The sequence below is a fragment of the Pristiophorus japonicus genome, unplaced genomic scaffold (assembly GCF_044704955.1).
Source record: "Pristiophorus japonicus isolate sPriJap1 unplaced genomic scaffold, sPriJap1.hap1 HAP1_SCAFFOLD_789, whole genome shotgun sequence".
Classification (NCBI taxonomy): Eukaryota; Metazoa; Chordata; class Chondrichthyes; family Pristiophoridae; genus Pristiophorus; species Pristiophorus japonicus.
Window position 1 is genome coordinate 81,264 of NW_027254706.1, and position 21,686 is coordinate 102,949.

The 21,686-nt window shown below is 45.8% G+C and overlaps 1 protein-coding gene across 7 annotated transcripts in view; it reads right to left on the reverse strand.

Annotated features, from left to right (window-relative positions):
• Positions 1-21,686, reverse strand: part of LOC139256877 (protein FAM227A-like) — a 129,883-nt gene that overhangs the window by 67,353 nt on the left and 40,844 nt on the right. For all 7 annotated transcript variants that reach the window (XM_070874339.1, XM_070874338.1, XM_070874341.1 and 4 more), the window contains 2 exons: positions 17,082-17,189; positions 16,518-16,612 (listed from right to left, as the gene is read on the reverse strand). In XM_070874339.1, the coding sequence (XP_070730440.1) occupies positions 16,518-16,612; positions 17,082-17,189 (203 nt within the window). The remainder of the gene's footprint in view (positions 1-16,517; positions 16,613-17,081; positions 17,190-21,686) is intronic.

Here is a 21,686-nt window from a genome sequence, read left to right on the forward strand (position 1 = left end):
TTACCTCCTCGAAAAATTCAATCAAGTTAGTCAGCCATGACCTTCCCTTAACAAATCCGTGCTGACTATCCTTGATTAATCGGTTTATAAAACCCTGAAAATGTGCTTGTTCCCATCAAACTGAAGCACACGCCACTGACGGAGTTTCTAACCAAGTTAGAACAGCACTACAGTCCTGAGCCCCTGGAAATTGCTGGATGTTATCGTTTTGGAAGACAAAATCAATTAATTGACGAGAGTATCAGTGAGTACTGAAAAAGCTATCCACTCACTGTCATTTCGGAAACTTTCCAGGCCGAGCATTGCATGACCGCTTTGTTTGTGGGATAAAAAATGAAGCAATCAGTTGTTGACAACCACTAACTTGACTTTTGATTTAGCTTGTCAGACTGCTATGTCGATGGATATGGCCGATCAATATTCCCGAGAATTTTGCGCCATTTCCAATCGTCAGACAACTGAGGTGAATTACCTGCAGGTTAAAAGTAATCCGCAAGATCCTACAAATCCCCTGGGAGGACAGACGCACCAACGTTAGCGTCCTCGACCAGGCCAACATCCCCAGCATTGAAGCACTGACCACACTTGATCAGCCCCGTTGGGCGGGCCACATTGTTCGCATACCAGACACGAGATTCCCAAAGCAAGCGCTCTACTCGGAACTCCTTCATGGCAAACGAGCCAAAGGCAGGCAGCGGAAACATTAAAAGGACATCCTCAAAGCCTCCTTGATGAAGTGTAACATCCCCACTGACACCTGAGACACCCTGACCAAAGACTGCCCTAAGTGGAGGAAGCGCATCCGGGCGGGCGCTGTGCACCTTGAGTCTCGTCGCCGAGAGCATGCAGAAATCAAGTGCAAGCAGCAGAAAGCGCTTGCGGCAAACCAGTAGCACCCACCCTTTCCCTCAACGACTGTGACAGAGACTGTGGTTCTTGTATTGGACTGTTCAGCCACCAAAGAACACTTGTTAAGAGTGGAAGCAAGTCTTCCTCGATTCCTCATCGACGGTCCCTCGAACAAGGCTGACTTGCTTCCACACCAAAAGATGTTTCAATGAAGGACTCGGTATTCCAGTCCTAAACTCAAGGGGTGGAGGATGCCTGTGCGTGGATTTTTTTTAACGTGTGGTGTCCGTTGCCATCAGCCACCACACGGACTTGACAGAGCTAGATCTTTATCCAGTGGCAAGGGTTAACCAGGACGACTGGAGACCTGCTCTGCTGCATGGACCTAGTGCGCACGAGTATCGCAGTGTGCGCTGGCTCATGTTGCCCCTGGGCCCTCGGCTCTTCTGGGCCCAGGTTAAAAGTAAAAGGCAGTTGGGCCCCAAGACTTCAGCAACTGGCCAAGGTAACAGAGCATTGAAGTCATGCTATCGGTGCCTGGGACAACACATTGCTCAAAGCTGTCCATACGTGAAGGCAGACAGAGTGTTTCTTCTGCATCTTGCGAAGGCATGCTGACTGAAGAGTAAACTGATGTTCAATGCTGGAAGTAGCAATCCCCAGAGACGACATAGCATGGAAGAGAAGCAACAGAATCAGGAGGTTCTGGAGATATCCGTCATCAGGAGCACAAGGGCATCTAACAGCGATTCGCGAAGTACCGTCATCCTAGAAGACGTTGCAGAAACCAGGATAACCATGGAAATCAACACTGGTGCATCCGTGAACGTAGTACCGGAATCGCTATAACTTGACAAGTTGAGTGATTTTCCGATGGAGGAAACAAAGATAGAGCTGCGAGGCTACGCAGGAGAGAAAATTCCTATTGTAGGATGTATCACCGTACCAGTGAAATAGAAGGATCGGTTTCAGAGCTTGCCTCTCTCAGCAGTGGCAGGAGACAAATCTGTCTTAATGGGTAAAAATTGGTTGGGATCACTGAAACTGGATTGGAATGAGATTTTTCATGTGGAAACGAAATTTGCATTGAAAGATGATGTCATCAAGCAGCATCCAAAGGTGTTCCACAATACAGGCAGTGCGATCCAAGGCTTCAAGGCAAGCGCAGAGTGTAGAAGGATGCGAGATCAGTTTGCTGCAAGCCACGTCTCGTAACATACGCACTCATGGAGAAAGAACATAAGAAATAGGAGCAGGAGTAGCCATTTGCCCCCTCCAGCCTGCTCCGCCATTTAATACGATCATGGCTGATCCGATCATGGACTCAGCTCCACTTCCCTGCCTGCTCCCCATAACCCTTTACTCCATTATTGCTCAAAAATCTGTCTGTCTCTGCCTTAAATATATTCAATGACCCAACCTCTTTGCGGTAGAGAATTCCCTCCGAGACAAAAAGTTCCTCATCTCCGTTTTAAATGGGTGACCCCTTATTCTGAAACTATGCCTGCTAGTTCGAGATTCCTCCATGAGGGAAAATATCCTCTCTGCATCTACCCTGTCAAGCCCCCCCAGAATCTTATACATTTCAATAAGAACACCTCCAAGTCATCTAAACTCCAATGAGTACAGGCCCAACCTGCTCAACCTTTCTTCATAAGTCAACCCCCTCATCTCAGGAAGCAACCTAGTGAACCTTCTCTGAACTGCCGCCAATGCAAGTATATCCCTTCTTAACTAAGACCAAAACCGCAAGCAGTACTCTAGGTGTAGTCTCAATAATACACTGCACAGTTGCAGCAAGTCTTCCATGCTTTTATACTCCATCCCCCTTGCAATAAAGGCCAATATTCCATTCGCCTTCCTGATTACTTGCTGTACTCCATACTAATTCTTGGTGTTTCATGCACAAGGACCCCCAGGTCCCTCTGTACTGCAGCATTTTGTAATCTCTCTCCATTTAAGCAATTACTTGCTTTTCTATTTTTCCTGCCAAAGTGGATAACTTTACACTTTCCACATTATACTCCATCAGTCAAATCTTTGCCCACTCACTTAGCCTGTCTATATTTCTTTGCAGATTCTTTGTGTCCTCCTCACAATTTACTTTCCCACTGATCTTTGTATCAGCAGCACACTTGACTACATTACACTCGGTCCCTTCATCCAAGTCATGAATATACATTGTAAATAGTTGAGGACCCAGCACCGATCCCTGTGGCACCCCCACTAGTCCCCGTTTGCCAACTTATCCCGACTTATGGCCCATTTATCCCGACTCTCTGTTTTCTGTTAGTTAGCCATGCAAATAAAAAACCCCAAACCCGTGAGCTTTTATCTTGTGCAGTAAACTTTTACGTGGCACCTTATCAAATGCCTTCCGGAAATCCAAATACACCATATTCACTGGTTCCCCCTTATCCATCCTGCTCATTATATCCTCAAAGCACTCCAGCAAATTTATCAAACATGATTTCCCTTTCATAAAATCATGCTGACTCTGCCTGGCTGTATTATGGTTTTCCAACTGTCCTGTTGCTGCTTCCTTAATAATGGACTCCAACATTTTCCCAACCACAGATGTTAGGCTAACTGGTCTATAGTTTCCTGCTTTCTCTCTCCCTCATTTTTTAAGTAAGGATGTTACATTTGCAGTTTTTCAATCCGCTAGCACCTCTCCAGAATCCAGGTAATTTTGGCAAATTACATAGAAAATAGGTGCAGGAGTAGGCCATTCGACCCTTCGAGCCTGCATCACCATTCAATAAGATCATGGCTGATCATTCCCTCAGTACCCCTTTCCTGCTTTCTCTCCATACCCCTTGATCCCTTTAGCCATAATCTCTTGAATATATCCAATGAACTGGCATCAACAACTCTTTGCAGTAGAGAATAGGTTAGGGTAACAACTCTCTGAGTGAAGAAGTTTCTCCTCATCTCAGTCCTAAATGGCTTACCCCTTATCCTTTGACTATGTCCCCTGGTTCTGGACTTCCCCAACATCGGGAACATTTTTCCTGCATCTAACCTGTCCAGTCCCGTCAGAATTTTATATGTTTCTATGAGATCCCCTCTCATCCGTCTAAACTCCAGTGAATAAAGGTCCAGTCTCTCCTCATATGTCAGTCCTGCCATCCCAGGAATCAGTCTGGTGAACCTTCGCTGCACTCCCTCAATAGCAAGAACGTCCATCCTCAGATTAGGAGACCAAAGTTGAACACAATATTCCAGGTGTGCCCTCACCAAGGCCCGATACAACTGCAGTAAGACCTCCCTGCTCCTATACTCAAATCCCCTAGCTATGAAGGCCAACATACCATTTACCTTCTTCACCGCCTGCTGTACCTGTATGCCAACTTTCAATGACTGATGTACCATGACAACCAGGTCTCGTTGTACCTCCCCTTTTCCTAATCTGTCACCATTCAGATAATATTCTGCCTTTGTATTTTTGCCACCAAAGTGGGTAACCTCACATCTATCCACATTATACTGCATCTGCCATGCATTTGCCCACTCGCCTAACCTGTCTAAATCACCCTGCAGCCTCTTGGCGTCCCCCTTACAGCTCACACCACCACCCAGCTTAGTGTCGTCTGCAAACTTGAAGATATTACACTCAATTCCTTCAACCAAATCATTGATGTATATTGTAAAGAGCTGGGGTCCCAGCACTGAGCCCTGCGGCACACCAATCGACACTGCCTGCCATTCTGAAAAGGACCCGTTTATCCCGACTCTCTGCTTCCTGTTTGCCAACCAGTTCTCTATCCACGTCAGCACATTACCCCTAATACCATGTGTTTTGATTTTGCACACCAATCTCTTGTGTGGGACCTTGTCAAAAGCCTTTTGAAAGTCCAAATACACTACATCCACTGGTTCTCCCTTGTCCACTCTACCAGTTACATCCTCAAAAAATTCCAGAAGATTTGTCAAGCATGATTTCCCTTTCATAAATCCATTCTGACTTGGAACGGTCCTGTCACTGCTTTCCAAATGTGCTGCTATTTCATCTTTAATAATTGATTCCAACATTTTCCCCACTACTGATGTCAGGCTAATCGGTCTATAATTACCCGTTTTCTCTCTCCCTCCTTTCTTAAAAAGTGGTGTTGCATTAGCTACCCTCCAGTCCATAGGAACTGATCCAGAGTCAATAGACTGTTGGAAATGATCACCAATGTATCCACTATTTCCAGAGCCACTTCCTTAAGTACTCTGGGATGCAGACTATCAGGCCACAGGGTTTTATTGGCCTTCAATCGCATCAATTTCTCCTTCGTGAAGACAGAACCAAAGTATTTGTTCAACTGGTCTGCCATTTCTTTGTTCCCCATTATAAATTCACTTGAATCTGATTGCAAGGGACCTACGATTGTCTTCACTAATCTTTTTCTCTTCACATATCTATAGAAGCTTTTGCAGTCAGTTTTTATGTTCCCGGCAAGCTTCCTCTCATACTCTATTTGACCCCTCCTAATTAAACCCTTTGTCCTCCTCTGCAGAATTATAACATTCTCCCAGCTCTCAGGTTTGCTGCTTTTTCTGGCCAATTTCTATGCCTCTTCCTTGGATCTAACACTATCCCTAATTTCCCTTGTTAGCCACGGTTGAGCCACCTTCCCAGTTTTATTTTTACTCTAGACAGGGATGTGCAATTGTTGAAGTTCATCCATGTTATCTTTAAATGTTTACCATTGCCTTTCCACCGTCAACCCTTCAAGTATCATTCGCCAGTCTATTCTAGCCAATTCACATCTCATCTCAACGAAGTTACCTTTCCTTAAGTTCAGGACCGTAGTCTCTGAATTAACTGTGTCACTCTCCACCTTAATAAAGAATTCTACCATATTATGGTCACTCTTTCCCAAGGGGTCTCGCACAACAAGATTGCTAATTAGTCCTTTCTCATTACACATCACCCAGTCTAGGATGGCCAGCCCTCATATTGGTTCCTCGTCATATTGGTCTAGAAAACCATCCCTAATGCACTCCAGGAAATCCTCCTCCACCTCATTTCTACCAGTTTGGTTCGCCCAATTAATATGTAGATTAAAGTCGCCCATGGTAACTGCTGTACCTTTATTGCACGCATCCCTAATTTCTTGTTTGATGCTGTCCCCAACCTCACTACGACTGTTTGGTGGTCTGTACACAACTCCCACTCGCGTTTTCTGCCCCTTGGTATTCCGTAGCTCCACCCATACCGATTCCACATCATCCAAGCTAATGTCCTTCCTTACTATTGTGTTAATTTCCTCCTTAACGCTACCCCACCTCCTTTTCCTTTCTGTCTATCCTTCCTGAATGTTGAATACACCTGGATGTTGAGTTCCCAGCCTTGGTCACCCTGGAGCTATGTCTCTGTGATGCCAATTATATCATATCCGTTAACAACTAATTGCGCAGTTAATTCGTCCACCTTATTACGAATACTACTCGCATTGAGGAACAGAGCCTTCAGGCTTGTCTTTTTAACACTTTTTGTTCCTTTTGAATTTTGCTGTAATGTGGCCCTTTTTTGCTTTGGGTTTCTCTGCCCTCCACTTTTACTTTTCTTCTTTCTATCTTTTGCTTCTGCCCCCATTCTACTTCCCTCTATCTCCCTGCATAGGTTCCCATCCCCCTACCATATTAGTTTAACCCCTCCCCAACAGCACTAGCAAACACTCCCCCTAGGACATTGGTTCCGGTCCTGCCCAGGTGCAGATCCTCCGGTTTGTACTGGTCCCACCTCCCCCAGAACCGGTTCCAATGTCCCAGGAATTTGAATCCCTCCCTTCTGCACCACTCCTCAAGCCACATATTCATCTGAGCTGCCCTGCGATTCCTATTTTGACTAGCACGTGGCACTGGTAGCAATCCTGAGATTACTACTTTTGAGGTCCTACTTTTGAATTTAGCTCCTCGCTCCCTAAATTCGTCTCGTAGGACCTCATCCCGCTTTTTACCTATAGCGTTGGTACCTATCTGCACCACGACAGCTGGTTGTTTATCCTCTCTCTTCAAAATGTTCTGCAGCCGCTCTGAGACATCCTTGACCCTTGCACCAGGGAGGCAACATACCATCCTGGAGTCTCGATTCCGGCCGTGGAAATGTCTATCGCTTCCCCTTACAATAGAATCCCCTATCACTATCGCTCTCCCACTCTTTTTCCTGCCCTCCTGTACAGCAGAGCCACCCACGGTGCCATGAATTTGGCGGCTGCTGCTGCTCTCCCCTGATGAGTCATCCCCCTCAACAGTACCCAAAACGATTATAACCAATGCATCCACTATCTCTGTAGCCACTTCTTTTAGGCCATCAGGTCCAGGACACTTGTCCACCTTTAGTCCCATTATTTTACAAGCACTTTTTCTTTAGTGATCGTCATTGTTTTAAGTTCCCCTCTCCCTATAGCCCCTTGAATATCCATTATTGGCATATTTTTAGTGTCTTCTACCGTGAAGACCGATACAAAATATTTGTTCAAAGTCACTGCCATTTCCCTGTTCTCCTTTATTAATTCCCCAGTCTCATCCTCTAAGGGACCAACACTAACTTTAGCCATTCTCTTCCTTTTTATATACCTGTAGAAGTTCTTAGTATCTGTTTTTATATTTCTTGCTAGTTTACTCTCATCTTCTCTCTCTATTATTTTTTTAGTTGCCCTTGGCTGGTTTTTCAATGTTTCCCAATCCTCTGGCCTCCCACTAGTCTTGACCACATTGTATGCCCTTGTTTTCAGTTTGATACCCTCCCTTATTTCCTTAGTTAGCCACGGATGGTTATCCCTTCTCTTATTTCCTTCTCACTGGAATATATTTTTGTTGCGAGTTATGAAATATCTCTTTAAATGTCTGCCACTGCTTATCAACCATCTCACACTTTAATCTGTTTTCCCAGTCCACTTTAGCCAACTCTGCCCTCGTACATTTGTAATCTCCTTCATTTAAGTTTAGGACACTGGTTTGAGACCCAACTTTCTCACCCTCCAACTGAATTTAAAATTCAATCATGCTATGATCACTCTTTCTAGAGGATCCTTTATTATGAGATCATTTATTAATCCTGCCTCATTACACAGGACCAGATTTAAGATAGTCTGCTCACTGGTTGGTTCCACAATGCATTGTTCAAGGAAACCATCTCGATTATAGTCTATGAACTCTTCCTCAAGGCTATTCTGGCCAATTTGATTTGTCCAATCAATATGAAGGTTAAAATCGCCCATGATTATTGACATATCTTTCTTACAGGCCTCCATTATTTCTTGATTTATACTCCGTCCAACAGTGTAGCTACTGTTAGGGGGCCTATATACTACGCCCACCAGTGACTTTTTCCCTTTATTATTCCTTATCTCCACCCAAACTGATCTACATCTTGATCCTTTGAGCCAATATCATTTCTCACTAACGCACTGATCTCATCATTTATTAACAGAGCTATCCCACCTCCTTTTCCTTTCTGTCTATCCTTCCAAATTGTCAAATACCCCTGAATATTTAGTTCCCAGCCTTGGTCACCTTGCAACCATGTCTCTGTGATGGCGATCAGATCATACCCATTTGTATCTATTTGTGCCGGCAACTCATCTATTTTTTTACGAATGCTGCGTGCATTCAGATAAAGAGCTTTTAATTTTGACTTTTTACCATTTTTCCTTGCTTTGACGCCACTTTCTGATACACTCTTATTTTTATACATTCTGTCCCTTCCTGTCACACTCTGCTTTACATTTCCCCCACTGCTACCCTGTACTATTGCGTTCTCCTTTCTCTTTGCCTTTGTACATTTCTGCTCACCTGAACACCGCCCCCCCCCCCCCCCACCATTTAGTTTAAAGCCCTCTCTACAGCCCGAGTTATTTGATTTCCCTGGACACTTGTACCAGCTCAGTTCAAGTGAAGTCCCTCCCAACTGAACAGATCCTTTTTTCCCAGTACTTGTGCCAGTGCACCAGGAATTGATACGCATTTCTCCCACACCAGTCTTCAAGCCACACGTTCATCTCTCTGATTTTATTGACCCTATGCAAATTTGCTCGTAGCCCAGGTAATAATCCAAAGATTATTACCTTTGTGGTTCTGCTTTTTAATTTAGCTCCTAGCTGCTCTCCTTCAGCAGAACCTCTTCGATTGTTCTACTTTTGTTGTTGGTACCCACGTGGACCATGACAGCTGGATCTTCCCCCCCCTTCCACTCCACGTTCCTCTCCAGCCCAGAGGAGATGTCCTTAACCCTGGCACTGGGCAGGCAACACAGACTTCAAGGAGTCACGCTCTCGGCTGCAGAGAACAATATCTATCCCCCTAACTATACTGTCCCCTACCACGACAACATTCCTTTTTACTCCCCACACTTGAATGGCCCCCTATATCATGGTGCTGTGGTCAGTTTGCTATCCTCCCTGCAGAGCAAGAACTCAAAAGACCAGAAACTGAGAACATTATCTCTAAGACAGATCTGAGTAATTGGGCTACATCCATTGTTGTTGTACCTCAGTCCGATGGTAAGGTAAGATTGTGTGGTGATTATAAAGTAATCGTAAACCAAGTTCTAGAGGGTAATCTCCCCAATACATTTGTTCACAACACTGACAGGTGGACAGGTCTTCTCAAAGTTGGATATTACAAATACCTACTTATAACTTGAACTAGATGAGAAGTCCAAGTCATGCTCGACTATAAATACTCATCTAGGCCTATATCAATTCAATTGGCTACCATTCGGAGTGTCTTCTGCCCCCACCATTTTCCAAGGGGTGATGAACCAGATTTTGCAAGGCCTTGAATGGGTAGTATGTTATTTAAATGACATACTCATTTCTGCACCTAACAGGCAAATCCATAATAATGTATTGAATGAAATGCTCAAATGTCGAGAGAAGCACAGAGTATGAGTAACTTCTCACAAATGTGAGTTATTTCAAAACTCAGTGGAGTACTTAGGGTACAGAGTAGACAAAGATGGTTTACATCCAACGAAGGGAAAGCTGGATGCAATCAGAAATGCACCCACTCCCAAGTATGTCACTGAACTTCGATCATTTTTGGGTCTTTTGAACTATTATGGGAAGTTCCTACCAAATGTGGCTACAGTGTTACATCCACTGAATGAACTGCTGAAAAAACATCTCCATTGGAAGTGGTCAGAAGAATGCGATGTAGCATTCAAGGAGTGTAAAAGACAGTTGGTAGAGAGCATCATGTTAGTTCACTGATTGAGAACACCAGCGGCAAGTGGGGGCCATAAAAGGCTCAAGGCCCTGGGAGCAGCATGGCGGCATGCCACTTCAGGGAGCAGCGTGAGCTGGTGTTGGAGGGTGATAGCAGGTGAAAAGGGCGACTGGATTGGACATCACCATAATCCAGGTTGCTGATTGGAGCGTGGGCAGGTACAGCAGGAGCGGCAAGGCCTGGGCGAAGGAGCGGTGAGTGATTGCGGAGCGACGTGATTGGTGTCCAGGAGAGGTGCGAGTTCTGGGCCCAGGAGAGGCGAGGGTCCGGGGCAGCACGGGCCAGCCCACTCTGCGATGTGTGTGCGCACTAGGTCCGTACAGCACAGCTGGTGTCCAGTCGTCCTGGTTAATCCTTGCCACTGGACCAAGACCTAGCTCTGTCAAGCCCGTGTGGTGACTGTTGTGCAACAGCCACCCTACATTAAAAAAATCCACGCACAGGCATCTTCCACCCTTCAACATGTACTTCGGGATCTGGAATATTAAGTCCCTCACTGAAACACTTGTGAACTTATCCCTTTTCGGTGTGGAAGCAAGTCATCCTCGATACAAGGGACCGGCGAAGAAGAGTTCACTCTGATGTATCTGAGGAGATCAAGCTAGCATGTGATGCCTCTCCATATGGAGTTGGGGCAGTGATCGCTCATGTACCAGTTAGTTGGGAGGAGAGACCAATTGCTTTTGCTTCACACACTCTCAGTACCAGTGAGCGCAATTATGCGCAAATCAAAAGGGAAGCTTTGGCACAAATTTTGGGGTCAAGAAGTTCCACAAATACCTGTATGGTCATAAGTTTAACATTGTTACTAACCATAAGCCCCTGACAGCAATTCTCCATCCAAAGTCCCCAGTTCCAGCATTAGCTGCAGCCCGAATGCAGAGATGGGCTTTGAGTTTGTCAGCAAATACGTATGACATCGAGTACAGGTGATCAACTGATCACAGTAAGACTGATGCTATGTCCAGGTTGCCTTCCCCATCACAAGTTACACCCAATAGGGAAGAAGTGGTGAGCTGCCAATCACAGCTGAAGAGATTGGTAGAGCAACCAAACATGACCCAGTTATATCAAAGGTGTGTGATTACATAGCAAATGGCTGAACAAACCAGGCATCAGAGGAAGATATCCACACAATACTTCATTCATAGGAATGAATTGTCAGTGGATAAACATTGTATTGTGTCGGGTGCAAGAGTGGTTATTCCAAATAAATTCAGGTCCAAGTTTTTAGGAAATCTTCATGACCAGCACCTGGGAATGTGCTTGACTAAGAGTTTTGCATGCGATTACTTATGGTGGCCAGGTTTAGACAAAGATATAGAGTACATTGTTAGACAGAGTACAACATGTCAATCGGTAAGCAATAAACCACTATCAGTACCATTTCAGCCATTGAAATAGCCTCCCAGGGTGTGGCAAAGGTTAAATATAGATTTTGCTGAGCTAGAAGGACAACAATTGTTCATTGTGATCGATACTCATTCGCAGTGGGTCGAGGTGTTTCTGATGCAGACAATAACAACATGTAAAACACTAGACAATTTGCGAAGATTGTTTTCTTCATATGGCCTCCAGAAGAATGTGTGTCTGATAATGGGCTGCAATTTTGTTCAGAAGAATTTGCACAGTTCATGAGCAGAAATGGTGTGAAATGTACCAAGGTTCCACATTACTACCCTGCTTAAACTGATGCAGCCGAGCACGCAATACAAATTGTAAAACGTTCCCTCATCATGTAAATGTTGGATTCAAATCCAAGGAAACGGCAGTTGTCGTTGGATCACAAACTAGAAAATTATCATAATACTTCTCATACAACTAATGGTAGAATACCAGCAGAGTTGTTTCTCAAACGACAGCCATGAACCACGTTCTCATTGTTAAAGCCAAACTTAGCACAGTCCGTAGAAGAGAGATAATCAAAACAGAAAGAGAATCATGATAGAGGTAGAGTAAGCGAGAGAAGTGTGAAATTAAATCAGAAGGTTAGAGTGAAGAACCATCACCATAAATGGTTAAAGTGGTTACCAGGACGAGGAGTGTATATATGTGGCCCTCGCACATACAAGTCAGATAGTCTTGTTCCAAGTAGAGTACCAGTAACAAATCCTGCATCAAATGGACTAGAAACAAGTCCAGAATTTAAGTCTGAATGCGAGTCAGGCTGACAAACAGTCTGAAGTTGTAGAGAGTCCAAATGTAAATCAAGGGCATCCCTTGGACAAAAACTCTCCTCAGGCTCAGCCTAGATTGAGTCTAAGTTCGACACCCAGTTTGGAAAGCTCTGTTCAAGAGCGAAGGTATCCTCTTGATAGGGAAGAGCAGTGCAAGGAAGGAAGTGCAGATGTCCCCTGTGCTCATCCCAATGCAAAACAGATACACCGCTTTGGGTACTGTTTGGGGGGGGGGGGGGGGATGACTCTTCAGGAGAAGACAGCAGCAGCCAAGTTCATGGCACCGTGGTTGGCTCTGCTGCATAGGAGGGCAGGAAAAAGAGTGGGAGAGCTATAGTGATAGGGGATTCAATTGTAAGGGGAATAGATCGGCGTTTCTGCAGCTGCAACCGAGACTCCAGAATGGTATGTTGCCTCATTGGTGCAAGGGTCAAGGATGTCTCGGAGCGGGTGCAGGACATTCTGAAAAGGGAGGGTAAACAGCCAGTTGTCGTGGTGCATATAGGTACCAACGATATAGGTAAAAAACGGGATGAGGTCTTACGGGACGAATTTAGGGAGCTTGGAGCCAAATTAAAAAGTAGGACCTCAAAAGTAGTAATCTCAGGATTGCTACGAGTGCCACGTGCTTGTCAGAGTGGGAATCGCAGGATAGCTCAGATGAATACGTGGCTTGAGGAGTGGTGCAGAAGGGAGGGATTCAAATTCCTGGGACATTGGAACCGGTTCTGGGGTAGGTGGGACCAGTACAAACTGGACGGTCTGCACCTGGGCAGGACCGGAACCAATGTCCTGGGGGGAGTGTTTGCAAGTGCTGTTGGGGAGGAGTTAAACTAATATGACAGGGGGATGGGAACCTATGCAGGGAGGCAGAGGAAAATAAAAGGGAGACAGAGGCAAAATATAAAAACGAGAATAGTAAAAGTGGAGGGCAGAGAAATCCAAGGCAAAAAACAAAAAGGACCACATTACAGCAAAATTCTAAAGGGGCAAAGTTTGTTAAAAAGACAAGCCTGAAGGCTCTGTGCTTCAATGCGAGGAGTATTCGGAATAAGGTGGACAAATTAACTGCATAGATAGCAGTTAATGGATATGATGTAATTGGCATCAAAGAGACATGGCTCCAGGGTGACCAAGGCTGAGAACTCAACATCCAGGGGTATTCAACATTTAGGAAGGATAGACAGAAAGGAAAAGGAGGCGGGGTGGTGTTACTGGTTAAAGAGGAAATTAATGCAATAGTAAGGAAGGACATTGGCCTGGATGATGTGGAATCGGTATGGGTGGAGTTGCGGAATACCAAAGGGCAGAAAATGCTAGTGGGAGTTGTGTACAGAACATCACACAGTAGTAGTGAGGTTGGGGACAGTATCAAACAAGAAATAAGAGATGTGTGCAATAAAGGTACAGCAGTTATCATGGGCGACTTTAATTTACATATAGATTGGGCTAACTGAACTGGTAGCAATGCGGGGGGGAGGAGGATTTCCTGGAGTGTATTAGGGATGGTTTTCTTGACCAATATGTCGAGGAACCAACTAGAGAGCTGGCCATCCTAGATTGGGTGATGTGTAATGAGAAGGGAATAATTAGCAATCTTGTTGTGCGAGACCCCTTGGGGAAGAGTGACCATAAAATGGTAGAATTCTTTATTAAGATGGAGAGTGACACAGTTAATTCAAAAAATAGGGTCCTGAACTTAGGGAAAGCTAACTTCGACAGCATGAGGCGTGAATTGGCTAGAATAGACTGGCAAATGATACTTAAAGGGTTGACGGTGGATAGGCAATGGCAAACATTTATAGATCACATGGATGAACTTCAACAATTGTACATCCCTGTCTGGAGTAAAAATAAAATAGGGAAGGTGGCTCAACCGTGGCTAACAAGAGAAATTAAGGATAGTGTTAGATCCAAGGAAGAGACATATAAATTGGCCAAAAAAAGCAGCAAACCTGAGGACTGGGAGAAATTTGGAATTTAGCAGAGGAGGACAAAGGGTTTGATGAGGAGGGGGAAAATAGAGTACGAGAGGAAGCTTGCGGGAACATAAAAACTGACTGCAAAAGCTTCTATACATATGTGAAGAGAAAAAGATTAGAGAAGACAAACATAGGTCCCTTGCAGTCAGATTCAGGTGAATTTATAATGGGGAACAAAGAAATGGCAGACCAGTTGAACAAATACTTTGGTTCTGTCTTCACGAAGGAAGACACAAATAACCTTCCGGATGTACTAGGGGACCGAGGGTCTAGCGAGAAGGAGGAACTGAAGGATATCCTTATTAGGCGGGAAATTGTGTTGGGGAAATTGATGGGATTGTCTGATTGTCTGCATCCCAGAGTACTTAAGGAAGTGGCCCGAGAAATAGTGGATGCATTGGTGATCATTTTCCAACAGTTTATCAACTCGAGATCAGTTCCTATGGACTGGAGGGTAGCTAATGTAACACCACTTTTTAAAAAAGGAGGAGAGAGAAAACAGGTAATTATAGACCGATTAGCCTGACATCAGTAGTGGGGAAAATGTTGGAATCAATTATTAAGGATGAAATAGCAGCGCATTTGGAAAACAGTGACAGGATCGGTCCAAGTCAGCATGGATTTATGATGGGGAAATCATGCTTGACTCATCTGCTGGAATTTTTTGAGGATGTAACTAGTAGAGTGTACAAGGGAGAACCAGTGGATGTGGTGGTATTTGGACTTTCAAAAGGCCTTTGACAAGGTCCCACATAAGAGATTGGTGTGCAAAATCAAAGCACATTGTATTGGGGGTAATGTACTGGCGTGGATAGAGAATTGGTTGGCAGACAGGAAGCAGAGAGTCAGGATAAACGGGTCCTTTTTGGAATGGGAGGCAGTGACTCGTGGAGTGCCGCAGGGCTCAGTGCTGGGACCCCAGCTCTTTACAATATAGTTTAATGATTTGGATGAAGGAATTGAATGTAATATCTCCAAGTTTGCAGATGACACTAAACTGGGTGGCGGTGTGAGCTGTGAGGAGGATGCTAAGTGGCTGCAGGGTGATTTGGACAGGTGAGGTGAGTGGGCAGATGCAGTATAATGTGGATGAATGTGAGATTATCCACTTTGGAGGCAATAACACAAAGGTAGATTATTATCTGAATGGTGACAGATTCGGAAAAGGGGAGGTGCAACGAGACCTGGGTGTCATGGTACATCAGTCATTGAAAGTTGACATGTAGGTACAGCAGGCAGTGAACAAGGCAAATGGTATGTTGGCCTTCATAGTTAGGGGATTTGAGTATAGTAGCAGGGAGGTCTTACTGCAATTGTACAGGGCCTTGGTGAGGCTTCACCTGGAATATTGTGTTCAGTTTTGGTCTCTTAATCTGAGGAAGGACATTCTTGCTATTGAGGGAGTGCAGTGAAGGTTCACCAGACTGATTCCAGGGATGGCTGGACTGACATATGAGGAGAGAAGGATCAACTGGGCTTTATACACTGGAGTTTAGAAGGATGAGAGGGGATCTCATAGAAACATATAAGATTCTGACGGGATGGGACAGGTTAGATGTGGGAAGAATGTTCCCGATGTTGGGGAAGTCCAGAACCAGGGGTCACAGTTTAAGGATAAGGGGTAGGCCATTTAGGACTGAGATGAGGAGAAACTTCTTCACTCAGAGAGTTGTTAACCTGTGGAATTCCCTGCCGCAGAGAATTGTTGATGCCAGTTCATTGGATATAGTCAAGAGCGAGTTAGTTATGGCCCTTACAGCTAAAGGGATCGAGGGGTATGGAAAGTAAGCAGGAAAGGAGTACTGAGGTGAATGATCAGCCATGATCTTATTGAATGGTGGTGCAGGCTCGAAGGGCCAAATGGCCTACTCCTGCACCTATTTTCTATGTTTCTATGTTTCTTCAAAACAGTAAACAAGTGGTTAAGCTTGATTGTAAATATGGCAAAACAGGTCGATATCTTTTGCAAATTATATATAATGATTATTTTGTTATGATTACTTCTTCATTAAGGAGGGAGAAGTGTAATATAGAGCTCCCCCTAGTGTACTACTGCTACATCTAGTGGACTACTGTGGTAATGCAACTGCTGATGTGTATAATAAATGGTTCATGTGACAAGGTCACATGACAAGTTCCTGTAGAGCCATCGTGTAGGTGTGTGTGTTTGTGATGTTGCAAAGAACATATCATCGTGTCAAACATTGCTTGCTAACACTCCTGTGAAGAACCTTGGGCGCTACATAACTACAAGTTGTTGTATGACTTGTCTCTGCTCTGTACTCACCGCGCTGCTACCTGACGATGAAGAAAATTTCTTGGATCCTGCATCAAGATTCACGCTGGAGGATCGATTTAAGACACCATCGGATATATTAATTCCTGCAAAACAGATAAATCCAATGATTTGGATAGAATAGTGTCTTTCCGCAGATTGCCCATTCACATCCACAATCCGAGTTCAAAGAGGTGATGGGTTGATTCAAACAGTAGTGCATGACATTTAAAAATTGGGAAATATAAAGGAAATAGGGAATTCAGGCAGAATCAATTTGAATGAGGTTATTGCTCTCCCTCTCCTTCATCCCCCTCCCATTCCCTCCCACCTCCTTCCTCCCCCTTTCATCCTCCTCCCTCTCCCCATCAGCCCCCTCCCCTTCATTCCCCTCCCACTATCCTCCCGCTTGCCGTCATCCTCTCCTCTCCTCTCCCCCCTCCCTCCCTCATTCCCCTTTATCCCCCGCCCTCTCCCCATCATTCTCCCCCATCCCTCCATCATTCCCCTCCCTCTCACCACCATCCCTCCCCCTCCCCCTCCATCTCTCCGCGTTGCCCTCCCTCTCCTGTTTACCTCTCTGGTTTGTGTCCAGTGATGTCCGGGATTTCATATCCTTCACCTCCTGTGGCAGTAAAGCATTACAATTCCAGTTATTATAAATTCCTGGTGCTGGGCGTATCCCTGGAAAAAAGAAATAAGGCTCATCATCGATCAGGAGGTACAGGATTGGGATGGACATGGGGATCAGGCAAGAGGGAGAGAAAACGGGGGTTAGAGACAAAGTGTGGGCGAGTAAGGGAGAGGGGCAGAGTGGGGCAGAGTGGGGGAGAGGGGCAGAGTGGGGGAGAGGGGCAGAGTGGGGAGACAAAGGGGGGCGGGGAAAGGGTGAAACTTGAGGCAGTAAGTATTTACAATTTGGTCCAGTGTTTTTCAGTTTAGTTCAAGTTAGTATGTAAAAAAAACTTACAACAGACTAAAAAGTAGATATAAATAATCTCGACTAAGACATTGCAGAGCAAGTTGTGTGTCTGGACTGCAGTATGTGGGAGTTTGTGGACAGCGAGACTTTCCCGAGTGAACATGTCTGCAGTAGATGTCGTCATCTCGAATCTCTCCGGCTCAGAGTGATTGAGTCGGAGACATGAAGGAGGGGAGCCCTATCGGGACAGTTTGCTCTTGACGTCCGTCACACCTCGTAGAGAGGTACAGGTTCAGAACGGGGTTGGTGTGACCGATAGTGTGCAGAGTAAGGGGAACCCAGGTAAGAAAGGGAATGAGGATCCACAGAAACTGATCCTGTCCAACAGGTACAATGTACTTGCTAACTGAGTGTAAGAATAAAAACTTTGGAGCATGAGGTTGTCCAAAGGGGGAGGAGCAGGAGGGGGATGTGTAATGTGGTAGTTGCAGTGGATTCAATCATTAGACAGACAGATAGCATCCTTTGTAATCGGGATCGAGAGCCCCGCACGGTGTGTTGTCTACCTGGTGCCAGAATGAGGGACATCTCGAACCGGCTTGAAAGGATACTGGATAGCGAGGGGGAGGATCCAGTCATTGTGGTCCATGTTGGGACCAACAACATGGGAAAGCGTAGGCAAGAGGTCCTGTTTGGGGAGTACCAGGAGCTAGGAACTAAATTAAAGAACAGGACCTCAAGATTTATAATCTGTGGATTATTACGTGAGCCATGTGCAAATTGGCATAGGGATAAGTGGATTGGGGAGGTGAACATGTGGCTGAAGGAATGGTGTGGGAAAGAGGGGTTCCATTCCATGGGGCCCTGGCACCTGGATTGCGACAGGGAGAAACTGCAACATTGGGACGGGCTTTACCTGAACTGGGCTGGGAGCAGGGTCCTAGCGGAAAGGATAATTAGGGCGGTCACAAGGACATAAAACTAGTAAATGGGGGTGTGGGAAGGGGGAACGGTTCAGATAAAAAAGGTAGTATAAATAATCATTCAAAAACAAACAAAAGGTTAGAGGAATAGTCTGAAATTGTGCTTTAGGCACTACAGTTAAAGGAAAAATTAAAAGATGTAAAGTGATTAATCTTGGAGAGTGAAATAAGAATTGTGAGAGCAAAACATCGAAGGAAAGGTTCGGGTGTGTGGCCCCAATCAGCGTTCTTTATGCAAATGCACAGAGTATAAGGAACAAATTGAATGAACTGCAGGCACAAGTTCGACCTGGAGGGTATGACATGGTAACCATTACTGAGACATGGGGTCCAAGTTTCCACAAGAAAAAAAACGGGCGCCCCTCCGAGCTGGGCGCCCCTCCGAGCTGGGCGCCCGTTTTTCGCGCCTAAAAAAATCCTCGGTATTCTCCATCTACTTACAGGTCTTCTGGAACTCGGCGCAGCCAACACGAGGTGTGTGGGGGGCGGAGCCAGGTCCCGGCGCTGAAAACAGTGCCGGGACCTCTGCACATGCACGCTACAGTTGGCACGCAAGTGCAGTAGCTCCAGGCGCAGAACTGTGTGGGAGGGGCCCGAAGCACGCAGCCCCTAGCCCTGGCTGAATGGCCTCACTGGGGCTGCGTCAATGAGGCTCCTCCCATGGCCAGCTCCTGCTCCCCACCCGACCAGACCCGACACTTGCTCCCCCCCACCGCCGACCAGACCCGACCCGACACCCGCTTCCCCCCCCCACCCCGACCAGACACCCGCTTCCCCCCCCCCCGCCCGCCGACCAGACCCGACACCCGCTCCCCACCCCAACACCCGCTCCCCCCCCCGCCCCGCGCTCCTGTGACCCGACACCCCCCCCCCCGCGCTCTCCCTCTCCCACCACCCCCTCTCTCCCTCCCCCACCCCCCCCTCTCTCCCTCCCCCACCCCCCCCTCCTCTCTCCTTCCCCCACCCCCCCCACTTCCCCCTCTCTCCCTCCCCCACCCCCCCTCTCTCCCTCCCCCACCCCCCCCTCTCTCTCTCTCTCTCTCCCTCCCCCACCCCGCCTCTCTCTCCCTCCCCCACCCCCCTCTCTGCGGCACGAACGGCTGCAGAATTCTCCCTGGCTGAAGCACTTTCACACAGGTAGGAAGATGGTTTATTTAATCTTTTCTTGGCTTATAAATGTTTATTTAGGTTGGATTTATTTGTATAATATTTGTAGAAGTATAAATAAGGATTTATTGTCGAATTTAATGAGTTCCCTTCCCCCCCTCGTTCTGGACGCCTAATTTGTAACCTGTGCCTGATTTTTTAATGTGTAGAACAGGTTTTTTCAGTTCTACAAAAATCTTCACTGGCTCCATTCTACTTGAGTTTGGAGTACATTTTCACTGAGGAAACTTTCAAATCAGGCGTCATGGCTGGACACGCCCCCTTTTGAAGAAAAAATTCTGTTCTAAACTAGAACTGTTCTACCTGACTAGAACTGCAGAAAAAAAAATGTGGAGAATTGCGATTTCTAAAATAGTCCGTTCTCCACCAGTTGCTCCTAAAAATCAGGTGCGAATCATGTGGAAACTTGGGCCCATGGTTGCAAGACGCTAAGGGCTGGGAACTAAATATACCAGGTTATAAGGTCTACCAAAAAAATATGGAAAATGGTAAAGAGGGGGAGCAGTAGCATTAGTGATTAAGGTTGAAATCACTTCAATGATGAGAGGATATAACGAGAGGTCAGTAGGCAGTGGAGATTTTATGGGTAGGATTAAGAAATTGGGTAGGATTTAAGACTCGAATGGGAGTTGTGTGTAGACTTCTTGGTGGCAGCTGTGAAGTGCTAGATTGTATAAATGCAGAGATTAGACAAGTGTAAAGGCATGGAGGCCCCGACCTGCGAGGGAACATAAGTGGCAGATTGGGGCCATAAAACGAGCAGCAAGCGGAGGCCCTGGGCAGCGTGAGGCCACTACAAGGTACAGTGCAAGCTGCTGCAGGGAGGCGACGGCTGTGAAGAGTAATGTCATTAAGGTCCAGGTCGGTGATTGGAGCGTGGACAGACACAGCAGGAGCAGCAAGGTCGGCGCGAAGGAGCGGCGAGAGATTGTAGAGGGACGTGATCAGGGCCCAGGGCAGGTGCGAGTTCAGGGCCCAGGAGCAGCACGGACCAGCCCACACTGCGCTGTGTGCACACTTGGTCCGTGCAGCAGAGCTGGTCTCCAGTCGTCTTGGTTAACCCTTGCCACTGGACCAAGACCTAGCTCTGTCAAGCCCGTTTGGTGGCTGGTGTGCAACGGTCACCACATGTTAAAAAAATCCACGCACAGGCATGTTCCACCCTTCAGGACGTAGTTCGGGTCCTTCATTGAAACACCTGTGAACTCGTCCTTTTTTGGCGTGGAAGCAAGTCAGCCTCGTTTCGAGGGAGTGACTATGAAAGGCAGAGTGGTTTTAAGGGAGATTTCAAGTTTCATACAGATTGGGATCAGCAGACGAGCCCATGTCAGAAAAGTAGTGCATTTCTTGAATGTATTCATGATAGTTTTCTGCAACAATATGTCCTAGTACCAACAAGGGGGCAGGCCATACTAGACTTAGTTAACAGCCTAATAATGCGTGAACATTTACCTAATAGGGATCATACTATGATCAAGTTCAATGTAGTGTTTGAAAGAGAGAAAGGCGAAACAGCTGCTAAGATTCTAGATTTGGATAAGGTCGGCCTCAACGAGACAGGGACTGTCCACAGTAAACTGGGCAAATGTGTTAATGGGTAAAATGACAGAAGATCATTGGGAGATGGTCAAACAAGAATTGAATGTGATACAGAACCAGTGCATACCCGAGGGGCTGGAGCTCTACTTGCCAAAAACAGGCATGGACGACTGAAGAGGTGAGCGACAACATAAAACCAAAAGAAAAAGCGTTCAAGAATGCAAAAAATAACACAGATTCTGACAACTGGGATAACAGCAAAATGTGACAAAACAGATAGTAAGAGCTACAAAAAGGGAGTAGAAAACAAAACTTACAAGGATATTAAAATTAACGCAAACATTTTTACAATGATATTAGGAAAAAGAGAGTGGTGAGGCACAATGTGGGCCCCTTACAAACTGATAATGGTGATGCTGTCAATGATAATCAGGAAATGGCAGATATGTTGAATAATTACTTTGTGTCAGCATTTATAGTAGAGGACATCCCAAGGAAATTAATATTGAATCAGGGACAGGGACTCAACAAAATGAATGTCAGTAAAATAACAGGAATGAAGATAATAAT